The sequence below is a fragment of the Chaetura pelagica genome, unplaced genomic scaffold, assembly GCF_000747805.2.
Source record: "Chaetura pelagica isolate M959 unplaced genomic scaffold, ChaPel_1.0 scaffold20, whole genome shotgun sequence".
Taxonomy (NCBI): Eukaryota; Metazoa; Chordata; class Aves; order Apodiformes; family Apodidae; genus Chaetura; species Chaetura pelagica.
In genome coordinates, this window is record NW_009951958.1 from 5,791,469 (window position 1) to 5,805,209 (window position 13,741).

Genomic DNA, 13,741 nt, shown 5'->3' on the forward strand with positions numbered 1-13,741 from the left:
CAACAAACAACATTATGGAGTCCAAGTGGAGTTGGCTGTTTGCACACCTGCACACCATCCTTCTCCTGAGCTGGCTGGACCCCTGTCAAAGGTTCTTCCTCCAGCCGGAGTCTGCTCTGCCCTGCTGGAAAGCAAGAGCCTTTCTACGGCCATCTTCCTGACATGGGAACAGGCACAGTGCAGAAGAGTATGGGCTGCAGGAAATAGATGGCATCACCCAACTGTAGATGGTGGCAGTTCTCCGTGGCACTAAGTACAGTCCAAAACTGAGACCCCATTAGCTGCCCCAGCTCCATCAACAGCAATTACCAAGTCTTTGTAAGAATGGGGAAACCTCCTTGCAGTGCATATGAATCAACTCAGAGCAACATGGGACAACGTAGTAACTCCTCAGCCCCTAGGAGCAGGAAACTCACTTAAAAAGGCACATGATGTCAGGCATGAGTGCATGGGCTTTGAACACTGCAGCAGAAATACCAAAAAATTGCCCTTCTGAACCCCTACTTCCTTTGGGGAGGTTGCTGGTAGGGCAAGCAATAGCCCAGCATGGCCACTGCACTTGTGGGAATGTCTAATGCCTAAATCTTGTTCCTAATCTCACACTACATGTGCCTAGAAAGTTGGACATTATCTTTCTTGGTGCTTCCTCACGTAGCAGCCTTGCTTAAACTCCTTGAGACTATTTTACTCTCTTCTAGTTCAAGCTTGAGATTATTTAGTGGTGGAAGAGAAAGACTAGGCAAGAGACTCATGGTGATTTACACTTTTAGAGAGGAGCAGACAATCTTTGTCCAGCTGCAGTGATCCCTCTGCAGTGCTCCAGAAAGCAGCTCAGAATCCATGACATGAGCACATGTGTATGCAATTCCCAAGTGCTGTTATCAATAATGCATCTGATGCACAGCCCTCAGAAGAGCTGACCAAGGAGGCTTCTTATAAAGATAAGTCAATCCATCAGTCTTCTCAGGAGGAAAGCAATGAGGAGATAGCAAGATTTACCATCTCCATACTATGTTTTATTTATGTCAAGAGGGTGCTGACATTTCAGAAATCTTTTAGCGTGGGGCTGGTGTCTAAGTGTGCATTTGGGGGATTAGACTCACATTGTGAATAGTAAAATACTTTCACATTTCTGGATTTCAGCTAAGTTACAGAAAGAGCTCCATGAAAGGCTACCACTGTTCCTGAAACAAAGCTCCTCTGCATCTCAAGCTGCCACAGGTAAGTCAGAGGTAGCACAACACCCTTATAGTCTCTTTAGTGCCTTCTTGATGGCCAAGATGTCAAACCACCAAATTAACCTGTGACTTGTCTGTGCATGTGAGGGATTTATTGATTTCAGAGAGGGACAATTAATGTTATTTAAAAGTTTCAGGGCTTGTCAGGCTTTTCCACAGAAGAGCAGCCACCTCCACACAAAAAAGGATTCCATGAGCAGGAAAGAGTCTCTTTTTCAATCAAGCAAAAGCAATAGGGGAGGCCACATGCAGAAGTTTACACAGCATCCATCCACCAGGATAAGCTCTTTGGTCTGAGTGTGTTGTCTGAAACACACTGATGTGAGAATACTGAGGGCCTGGGTTTAAATGAAGTTTTAATTGTATCAACAATGATGTAATGTCATCATTCTGCCAAGGATCTCTAAAGAACCTGCCTGTCCCTATAGTGCTGGGTATCAGCATCTCAAAATTCTGTGGACCCTAAAGCCTCCTCTACCACTCAAGAAAAAAAAAAAAAGGTTTTATAGCAGAATAATTTTAAAGAGCTATTTTAAGTCCAGGTTATTCCCAGTTCATTCATTCAAAATGTACAACTTGGATAATATAATTAAATACCACAGTTATAAACAACCAGTAGATGTAAAGAACTCTGCCATTTCCTCTTGGGAACGATGATTTCAGTCTTCCACAAACCCAGGTATATTTTTAAAACAAAGTCAGCCCCTGTGTCAGTGGACCCAGTGGGTGGGAAGGGCAGGCTCTGCCTTTGATGCACGCAGCTTTTCGGCTGCCTTCTAGCCCTGTCACAAGGCCAGATCCGGGCTCAGCTTTGGCCAGCATGTGCAGAAAAACACACCTTGCAGGGCCTCTTTGGTGCAACTTGTACCACCAGGCCAGACACAAGGACTGGGCATGGTTCAGGAGGGCCTGGCACAGGTCCAAAGCCATGTCCTGCCTGCTCTGCTGCCAGGATGCCTTCAAGCAGTGCTGCTGGCAAGGTGCCCCTCAGTTCCTCCCTGCTCACACAGATTGCAGGCTCCTTGGCACCAGCTCACCAGCCATCCCACATGCTCTGTGGAGCTGAGCAAGACACCACAACAGTGACTGGCTGCCAGTAGTGCAAACCAGCTCCTTCCACCCTGCTCATGACATCACAGATGTTTCTCTCTCAGGGCAAGAGAAGCTGAGAAGATGTGGAGCTTTCCTTGCAGTAAGGAGTGGCTCTTCCAGAAGAGATGCCTGAAGAGGCACCTGAAAATGACTGGTAATCTTCAGGCCTGGGTCCTGCCATTCCAATGCTTTGCTGAGCTTGATCACACTATATTTGAATTTGGTGATATTGGAAAGGAGATCCAAATCACTTCATTAACATACATCTGACTTCAGCCAGACTTGCCCTCCCTCAAAACTTTCCTCATTTATTTTAATATCAGAGTCCTGGACTCAGGAAGGACAATATTTGTCCTCCCTCCACTACAATGTAAACCATTAATAATAGTCCCATTGTCAGCCTTGATATCTTGGAATCTTGTCTAGGTTTCACTTGTGGAAAACAGAAAATGGCACTATTTGTGGGCAAAGCAGGCTGGAGAGGTTGAGGAAAAGCAAAATATGAACCCAGGAAGAGGAGAGAGGAGCTCAAGTTGCTGATCACTCCTGCATCCCCTGGCCAGCAGGTTGCAAAAGGAACACAATGAAAGGGACTTCTGCTGTAACAGCCTCTCCAGAGTGGTATGATCAGGCAGCTTTTGATTCTTGTTTGCTGGGATGACTGTTCAACTTGCACATCATCTCTAAGGAGAAGACTTCCTGAACACTGTGCAATCCTCAGTCTAGACTATTCCTAGAGTTTCCATCCAAAATACAACTAAAACATTGCATTGCCATTGACTGTTCTGCTTTAACCTCATCATTCCTCCTACAGTGGTTAATTGATCACAACATACATGAGAAAAATGGGCAAGCTCTATGCAATGCCACTGCTACTTAGTGCCTGCTCCACTTTGTCTACTGCTTATCTACAGTCAGACCTGTACATCTGTCTTCAATTAAATCAGCAGAAGGAAGGCTGTGCAGAAGATGGCAGCTACAACTGATTCATCTCTGCAATTTCCACTCTTGCCTTCTTTAGAATTTAGAACAACCCCTCCATGCTGGTGTTTTACCCTCCACTCCCTTCCACACTTCAAGGAAATCATATGGGATCAAAATACTCAGCCCAAAATCTAAACATTTTGTTCTGATTTTATTAGGAATGGTAAAGCAATATGAAACACTGAAGCTCTTTCAGATGGGAAATGTTCTTTCTGTAACATTTCTTTGGTGAAGTGTCAAAATGAGATGAGTCAGCACCCACCACTCACAAAGGGGAGTGTCCCATCCCCCCTTCTCCAGCTGGCATTAGGTGGAACACAGCACTCCTAAGCATCCTGTGCAACCAAGGCTAACAAAAGGCACCTCTTACTGAACTTATTCTTTAAGATTTGCAATGCTATCATGTAAGACAAGGAACAGCTAGCTAGGAAAACAGGATTAGCTCCAGATGTTTTTTGATCTCTGAACAGTCTTTTGCTTGAATAGGCAAAAAAAAGCTAAATCTGACCTAACTCATCCCAGACATCGATAAAAGGTGCAGGGCACAGCCCTCCCTGAGGGACCCTGCTGTGCTGCTGTGCCAGGAAAGTTCAGGGAATACAGGTCCCTCAACAGGTTGCCAGATGGGAAACCTGCCCCCAAAAAAGCCACAGTATTGCACTGTCCCAGCTCTCCTTGTGTGACAAGTAGTCCAGGTGGTCCTGACAAGTGAGATCATACCCATTTCTAGCTCTTACAATAACCTGAGTAACCCCATAGCTGGTGTGGGCCAGCACTGGTCCTGCCTGACTTCCACCAGTCAGACAGGGGAGCTTGCTCTGCTGGGATGAAAGTTGGATGGTTGAAAAGCTCCTGAGAGCCAAGCAGAGCAGCAGGGGTGGCAGCATCTCACCAAAGGAGGGGGGACCACTGTGCTATTGACAGCCATGTTAACAAGTTTCCATGTTACCAGGGTGCCTGCCAGGAGCTATATTTTAGGAACATTCAATGCAAGGCAGGAATCTGCTCTCAGGCACTAGGTCTCCTCAGCACAGCTGCTTCCCTGAGCATCCATTTTGTTCCTTCCTTATTTATGATTAAGCCAGGGGACAGGAGGCATTTTATATCTCCCATTAATGCCTGTATTCAGTGATCCCCTTTAAACAGCCAAAGAAGAGCAGATACCATGCAGGAAAATTAAAAGCACGTTACACTAGGCTCCTGCTTTGCTTTGCCTTTGGAGGCATTTCTCTCTCTCCACTGCCCTGGCTCCCTAATGAGGAATGTAAGCTGGGGAATCCCCCCCAGCAGCTGTGCTTGCTTGCAAAAGGGAGGTGTCGAGGGTAACTATCTGGCCTATCTGTACTTCTAACTGAATCAACTAATACCACTGGAAGACCACTAGGAATCAAAGAAATTACATTGGCAGAAGCAGTTTCAATACCTCAAGTCTATTTGGGAAGATAATGTAGCATTATTGATTCCAGCCCCTGACCTTGAAATGATGTAACAATGCAGCAACCAAGAGGAGATAAATCAACATACAGCATTGCAAGCAGATTAAAAAATACCACTAATATACATACTTTCCCAGATGCTAATTATTATGCAAGACATGTTTATTATGCAAAAGAGAGCAGAAAAAAAAGCAGAGAATAAGAAAATGCAAAGACACACTGAGCTTTTAACATGACTTGGGTTTTTTCAATGCTGTTCAGATTTTTTTATTGTGCATAATCATTCCCTTATTAGCAAGAACCTTTGAAGTGATTCAAGCTCTAATTTCAGCATTTCAAACTCACAGGTTTATACTGTAAAACCATACTGAGCCCTCACAAGTGACCCATTTTTTCCCCTCTGTATTCTGTATCTCTGCTAGGGTTTTCTCAGTCGTCCCAATAAATTATGTATCATGATTTGCCATTTCAAAAATAATTAGAACTCTGAGTTAAACAACAAGGTATATCTGAGAGCAGTACATTTTAGAAGAGAAGCGTTACACAGTTTGGGCAAAAACCAATCCCAGCTGTAATGCCACTGAATTATACATATTATCAAATTGGCAACTAGAGTTTCAGTGTTTTCAGAGTGATTGGGTGGGTTTATGGAGGATCTACAGTCCCATGATATGTATCTGCTCCAGAGAGGGCAGGAGAAGCCAGAAGAACCAGATTTGCTTCTCAGGCAAAACACTTGGCAAGTGCTCCCTTCCCCGTGGCCCTAAGAGTTGTTGCAGCAAAGCTAATGGAAAGTAAGCTGGCCACCAAGGAAAGAAACTTCACAAAGAAAGGTGACGTGGGAGTAGGAACTAATTTGGTGGCAGAACTATTAATTCCAGACAGAGACAGGAGAGCAAGTTCTGTGTCTTCTCCCACTGCAATTAGGCTGTAAACTTACTGGAGCAGGATGTACCTCTTTATTGTGTTCCCTTTCCTCTGCACCAACAAGCCTTTGGTCTCAGCTTCCCAAGTGATAAGACAGCACAAGTAATATCCTCTGCCCTTCATTCATTCTGTGTATTTTTGCTTTGGCATAAAATGCTAACAGTGGATCCTCAGGAGAGTCATGTCATTCCCTAGAACAGGTGCTGATAAACTTTATACACCACCAGGGAATTTCGAACTAATCTATATTACAAGAAATCAAATGGGAACACATTAATGACTCTGCAAGCTTGCTATGAAGACAACAACATTTTTGAACCTACTGTCTGCAAAGCCAGGTGCCTCAGACCAAGTCTCTATTTCCTTGCCTACTAAGTATCTAATTCTCAAGCAGACCTCAGAAGTAGCAATAAGCTTCTCTGAAGAAAAAAAATAACCAGGTACCTAGTGTAAGTCAACAGTGCACAAAAGTAATAAACAGCTGCTTTCCAAGCAAAGATGCTTTAGTGTCTACTGCATTTAGGCCTCCAAAGCTGGCTAGGGATCTACAGTGAGCTTCAGTCCAACAACTCAACTCCTCATGGTCCCTACCCATCCCTAACTGAACAGAAGAGACAAGGAAACTCAATTGCTAAAAGGTATCTATGTGGCTGACTATGTAAGCATGGTCTTGCATGTTTCTGCAAAGAGGTTTTTCTCCAAGTCTGACTTTAGACAATGCCACTCAGCCTTGCTTTTGTGCTGATGGAAACCAGGAAGACTTTTTCCCAGGGCTGCTTATTCTAGCCCCATTCTTTCAAGAGCCCATTGGCCAAAACTCGTGAGGCACTGCCACAAATTATTTCTGAGACCAGACTGATAATAGTATCTGGTTTGATCCAAGGGCAGAAGATGCCAGCCAAGGTCTCAGCTGACACACAGTTTAAATATCACAAAAAGCTCACCACCAAACAAAACCAAAATAAACCCATAGTTACCATGTGTTCAGTTACAGCCACAAGCTGACCTCATGATTAGGGGAAAAAAACCCAAAAAACCCCAAACAAGCAAACCCCTTTTCCTGGACAGCTGCATTTTATCTGAAAACAGCCCTGGGCTTGAGAGGGTTAAAAGAACTCCAAGCAGGGCTGGGCATGGGACAGACAGCAAGGGAGGCAGCCAAGCAGCAGAAAACGTTCATTTATTAATGGATCTGCTTGAATGAACAGTATCTATGGGGAATATTGACCCATTTTTTCCTCAGAAAATCCTCCAAAAAGTCTAGTGAAAAAAAAAATAGGTACATGCAAAATACCAAAGGAAACTGGCCTAAGAGCCAATCTGTAGTTCAGGGTCTGTAAAGCAAAGATACAGGGACAACATGTCCTTTGGTGTGGGCAGCAATTGGGTCCAGGCAGCATGACCAGAGGCCCTGCTCACCCCAAAGGACTACACTGTCGGGTCCTGCCAAAGCAATTCTCCAGCAGTCTTTGAGACTGACACAGCCATGCCAAATGCTGGCTTGGAGTGGGATCCCAGGCTGACAAAGAAAACTGCAGCATCCAAGAGAGACTGTTTGGACAGGCTGAGCTCTCCCAGCTCCATGCAGTTCTCTTACAGGTCCCTGGTCTCATCCCTTGTCTCTGATGCTATGAGTGGCTTGGCCCACACTCCCCCCTCTTAACAGACTTTATCCACAAATAGATTTTTTTCTTGCCTTAGGGTCTGCAACAAAGCACAGTGAATTTGCTCATTTCCTGTTATAAGAGACAGAGTCACTAGTCAATATAAGAAAATTTGGTCCAGCAAGTCCCATCTTCTTGAATTAGGGATGGGCCAATAGCATCTGTTTACTGCAAGCAGAAACCTTACACTATGTTGATGAAATGAACAGTTTCTCTCTGGTGATATCACATGAAGTTGAATGGCATCAAGTCATGGCACATAATGAGGTCCACTTTATTAACCACCAGTCATCATGGTGAATCCTTAGCCTTCCCTGATTTACCTTCATATTTGAGATAGGCACATTTGCTGGAAATAAGCAAGCCTCATTAAACCACCTTCATTTGAGTACATGTATGATCTGGAGCCTTTTAGAAAACTTCGTATGACTTGCAGCTATTACCTAGACCCATGGTTTTCCTGCTGCTCACCATTTCTTAGTACACCCCTTCTGCTCTTGGCATCGTCTCACTACTGCTAGCAAGAGATCCTTTTCCTCTGCACAAACTCTAATCTTTCAGCTGTCAAATATGTTTCCTACTTTGCTTTGCTTTGCCTGAGCTCCTCCCTTACACTATTTGTTTAGAAAATTCTACCCCTCATTGCCCCAAAGAGATCCACGCAGGCTGGATCTGGCTCTGTGACACACCACTTTCCTGCAGTTCTCATTTGCAGGGCACCAGTGGCACAAGAAGCCCCAGCACCAGGCCAGGACCCCTTTATGCCCAACACTGCACCAACACAGGACAAAACATCAGTCCTGATCCCTCCATGTGCCTAGAGGGAAGAACACATGATAATGCAGTACCACACCATGCTTGGTATTACCTTTAGGACTCAAATGGCTTCACAAAAAGAGGAGGTTTTTATTGATAGTAAACCAATGTAATTTACTTAGATGCAGCCATTTATGTTTACTGGTCTATGAAAGAACAGGAAGCATCTGGCATCCACAGAGATCCACATTGATCTCTCTGTCTCTTCTTGACAAGCAGCCAGTTTTGAGACTTATCTTGCCAGGGATACTAACACATCCAGTTGCTGTTTTCTATCCTGAGCCACTGAGAAGACAGAGCTTTGTTACCACCCAAAGGAAAGGGGGAAACTCCAACCACATGAGAGCTTTAAAACTGACCAGCAATGAAGACAGGTGGCAAGAGTTCAGAAAAATTGAGTACAAGCAGCTGGGACTGTTGTTCTTTCAGTGGTCCTATCTCCAATCTCACATAGGATTTTAAAGCAAAGTAAATGCCTAGACCAGAGCAGAATCACTGCACTGTAAATTTACACAGAGGCAGATGAGATTAGAATCTCAGCTATACACTTTAAAGACATCCTAACTACAGAAATGGGAAGTGTATTATTAACTACCACTTTTTACTATGTAGAACTAGAGCAAAGTTATTTGAAGCATAAAAAATTCTGGCAAAGAACTGCCATATTTAATAAATCACTGAATCAATTATTCACTGTGAAAATCAATTACTTACTTCAAATGAGAATCTTATGAATAACCTCATGCCCTTTCATGCCATCTAAGAAAGTTATAGGGAAATTAGTCAGTAAAAAAATGCCTCACTTATTTTTTATGTGCATTTAAAAGACCACACAAATACAAGGAATTTCTGCTCTGCTGAAGCATTCTGCCAACAGAACAGTCTAGAACCATTTTAACAAAGTCAGTGTCTTGCTGTGGATTTACATTGCAGTTAAAAGCAGAGCATGACCCCCCGGGGTACTACCTATGAGCAGTTATCTATGTACAATTCAGAAGCAATTCCATTCAGTCCATGCCATTTCACAAATGGGAAACCAGAATATAACCAGCCAACCACAGGACCTCTCCTACAATGTGACCTACATTAAGTAACTACTCCAAGGAACACAGAGTGTATCTTCACAGGTCAGGAAATATTGTAATGAATTTCCATAGAGACACTTTAAAGTGAATATTGCATGGCCCTGCAGTAGCTCCCTCCTTTCCTGGTTCCCTCTTTTAAAGGTCTGCTGATATGTGACTATTTTCAGAAAAAGCCACAAGTCCCAACACAGGCTCCTCCCTCCTGCCTACAAAAGCAAAACACTCAAGGACCACAACAGTGTGAAGTACTCACTGAGCTGTAGAGATATCCCTCGGCGTTCATGGCCACGTACAGACCTGCCTTCACCCCTTGGATTGCCACCACACGAAGACCCACAGGAATTAAATTGAAAAGGGCTGCAAAAGGAAAGGAAAAGCAAAGTTATGCAGACATCACCCAGCATGGCCACCACTTTTTTCCCCAGGACCAGGTCAGGTCAGCCCACCCCACCACTGACACTTAACAGAAGAGAATGGAGTCCAAAATCCTGCTATAAGAAAGGTCTGCAGCCATGGGGCCAATGTTGAAAGCAATTTTTTGGAAATCCTGAATTTGGCTGCCTCTCAGAAGCTTTAACACACCCATCAGTCTGTCTGATCAATGCCTTTGCAATGCCAAGGGCTCATATGTGCATTCAAGCTAGTGCATCTGCACAGCTTTCTGTGGTCCAGCTGAGGTAACTGCACATGTACATGCTGCCCTTGCCCATGGCAAACACAATAATACAACTTAGTCTAGTTCACCCTGCAACAGATTTGAGCCCAGTCCCACTTATCCTGCCCTTGCCATTTGCTAAGAGGAAGCAGACAGCAACCATGGCCACCAGGACACCATTTAATTTGACTATGTGTCTGCTCCTGTGATCCCTGCTGACAAGGGAACGAAAACACTCAGGAAGTGATACTGCTCCACTCCAGGACCAGAGCACTGCTCCTCATTCAGAAGCAGCACTAGATAGGATGGTGGAGCACAAGACCTTTCAAAACTCAATTTTGACTGCAATCTTAGTGATTTAAGCATTACAACCACTTTCTCCCAAGTAGATCCTGTATCTCATTGAAAGGCCTTTTCCATGAGCACATATTTATGTACAGCCAGGCTTTTGCTACATTTCTAGCAGAATAGGCCCAAAGAGGAGGGGACTGTCACCAGTGACAGATTGATCACTGAGGCATTAGCATGGCTTTGTCTCCACTGAGATTTAGAAGAGTATCTAGATATTTCAGGACCTCTCGCGCTTCAGCTTACAAAGAACTAACTAAACCCTGCCCCAGGGATCTCAGGCTATGGAAAGATGAGCAGAAACATATTGGGCAGAAACACAATGGAAATACTTCACTCAAGGTCTCTTCCCATACAACTGCCCTGAAACAAGAATCTTTTTTTTCTGATTCCCTAGTCATGAGATCAGGCTATCCCTTCCACAGTCATGATGAATTTCTTATGGCTTTTAAACACATGCCTTTGCAAAAACCTGATTAAAAGTTCTCTAGAGCTTTGGGATGTTCAAATTAGTACCCATGGGAAACTTGTTAATGAGCAGAGTGCAGAGGAAAGACTGAATGACAGAGCATGAAGTGAAGGATCCCTATTTTCCAGCTGGCTGTTAAGGACATCATACTCTAGCTGATTCATTCATAGATCATTTACAAAGTTTGAAGCCTGACACATCACATTGGAGCAAGCATGGCACAAAGGGGTCTTCTTCACATAGCAGCTGCAGGAGAATCAGTCCTCCTTCTCTCTGCACCACTTCTCAGGTTCTCCTTCCCAAGGAGATAGACCACTGCTGATTTAACACTAGCCCTGAAGGATAAAGCAGGATTTTGCTGAAGTGACCTGTTCAAAATGTTCCTCAGGGCAGGCTGGTGCTAATCTTGGTATGATGGCAGGGAAAACAGTCCAGTTCAACATCAACCCCTTGTCCTGAGGAGACTGGTTAGATGCGCACATGCCAAGTAATGCATGGATTTAACTCAGCCACAAGAGACTTCCCAAGAACCTCCCTCATGTAGAGCCTGTGAATTATTGCAGAGAGGAGGAGGAGACAGACTTGTGTTTTAACTCCTTTCCAAGGGGAAAAAAAACACACCTTTTATAGCCAACATGGAGAGAAAAGAGGGGAAAAAGAAAATAACTGAAACTGTGGCTTGATTCTTTCGTTGCAGGCAGTGGTTCAGACTACAAAGTCTAAACCCAAGTCCCTGGAGTTGGAAAATTTCTAAGAGGAAAAGAGCCAGAGGAGTGCATGAAATGTCATGGGAAACTGGCTATATTTGACTCAAACTTTTTGTGGATTTGATTAAAGGTCAGAGGTGGATAGCTTTTCAAAAGTAAAACCTGAAAAAAGCACAGGAGACAGAAAACCACTTCACTCAAAATGTCTAAGTGGTGCCTTGGCTGAGCTAGTTTCACAGTTGTGTCCAACAATGGGATTATTAACAGATATACATGGCAAATGAAGTCCAGCCTGGGTACTGGTCTGGGAACAACTGGAGTTAAGGCTGATGCTAATCCAATATTGACTCCAAATGAGACAAACACTCTCCAGTGTAGTTTATAAGTATTAAAGAGGTTTGTGACAGTTCTACTGTTGAAGAGCTCACTAATCAAGGCAAGCTTATATTTCTATCACTTTCTCACTACCATGAAGTCCCAAACCCCTCTACAATTAAGTTTATTTATAAGCAATTCCCCTTCCTTAATTCCCCTCCAACACACACATTGAAAAATCGAGCATATTGCTACTAATAATGAAACAAAATGAGCATCATGATTCATTTCCTACAGCCCATTTGTCTTGCAAAGAAAACTTCTGACAGACCAGTCAAAGTATACATTAGGCAGCAAGGTGATAATACTCAGAATAAGTGGGTGAAAAGTTCCATCTGGAAGCACCCACAGTGTTTTCAAATCTGTTTCCACCTATACATGATGAGGGAGCACAGGAACAAGTCTGTTGTGCTCTGTGCCACAGCAGCAAGACCACTGCCAGTTCCCAAGCTCCCTGGGATCCTGCTGCAGACCATGGTAGCAACACCTATAATCATGGCTTTTAGGTATGGTTGAGTATCTCCTGCAACATACTGCAGGGACAGAGGGCAAGCAGACAGGCAGGAGAATGGACATCTGACATGGGTAAATGACAGCCAAAGGAGTTTCAGGAAGCAAATGTTTTCCTCCATTAAGAGAGTGGTTTGGGTCAATCAAGTGTTTGTAAGTTCTCAGAGCTGTTTCTGCACTCAAATCTAAAAATGCTCTTGAAGAAGCTGAACCCTTTTGTTAAAAAGCTTCCAAATGAGTATCTAACCTTGTTTCAGAACAAGTTTAAGTAAGAATGTAAAAATGGGGGCTAAGGGAACCTGCAACCAACCTCAAAAGCAAGATTTTTTTTGTCAAGAAAAAAAATCTTGTTACTGTGAAATAAACAATTTAGAGATGAGGAAGAGAACTGCTGGGATACAGTAGGATTGGCCACAGGGTTTTCTGGCGGGAAAAAGAAAATGTAAGAAATGCTTTTAAAATTCTGTACTGCAAATGATATATTTTCTATGCCATCTGCAACTGCATGCAATGTGCATGCTTCACAGGCAGAAGAGGAAAAAAAAATTAAACCTTGAATATTTCTGCATATTTTTCCATTACATTTTACCATTTTCATCCATCAGTAGAGTTACACCTGACCCTGCTTATTAATTACATTATTTTCAGTATGCTGTAGTCCTAAGCTCTCTGGCCATGTTTTTCACTGTTGTGTTATGACAGTTTATCAGCTGTGTAATAAGTTCTTAAAATCTGAATGCACACTTGGCTAGGAGTCTGGGCTAACTTTTTTACAGAAATGGAAGAGTAAAGCAAGACATGCCATATAGAAGATGTGGTCCATATGCTCTGGCAGTAAGCCAGAGGAGCTAGATTAATTCATATCAGGTGATGTATTGTGGAGCAGGACATTTGTGCTATACATAAGGATGAATTAATGGAGGATACAATAGGCAACAGCAGCCTCACTGCACCATAATATGGGGAGGTTTAAGATCCTAGGGAGTAGGGAAAGCTGCTAATGTGGTCAAGAGCCTGTGGTGCAACATACAAAAGAAGAAACTGAGGAAATTAGGTTTGCTTAGCTCAAAGAAGCTAGAGACATGCTGCTCTGAGGGAAACAATGAAAGGACAAGAGGCAGTAGACAAAAGCCTCAAAGAAATTATGACTGGATATAAAGAAAATTCTCCACAATGAGAACAGTGCAGCACTGAAAACAGAGAGGGTATGAAGATATGGAATAGGTCATTCCTGGAGGCATCTGAAACAACAAGACAAGGCTCTGTGCAGCTGAAAATAACCCAGCTCCAAGTAGGATGCTGAACTGGAGACCTCCAGAGGTTTCTCCAGCCTTAATCTTGTTGTGTTTCTGGCTAGAAAGCCCCAAAGAATATGCCTGTTTCCACCTGGTCAGTAGAGGTTACCTATCCTTTACATACTGTCCATTTACTGAGG

At 43.5% G+C, this 13,741-nt stretch overlaps 1 protein-coding gene across 1 annotated transcript in view; it reads right to left on the minus strand.

The window, feature by feature from the left end:
• The window catches only part of FGF12 (fibroblast growth factor 12), a 74,683-nt gene that overhangs the window by 58,035 nt on the left and 2,907 nt on the right, over nucleotides 1-13,741 (minus strand). The window contains exon 2 of the mRNA XM_009999955.1: nucleotides 9,496-9,599. Within this exon, the coding sequence (XP_009998257.1) occupies nucleotides 9,496-9,525 (30 nt within the window). The 5' untranslated portion in view covers nucleotides 9,526-9,599. The remainder of the gene's footprint in view (nucleotides 1-9,495; nucleotides 9,600-13,741) is intronic.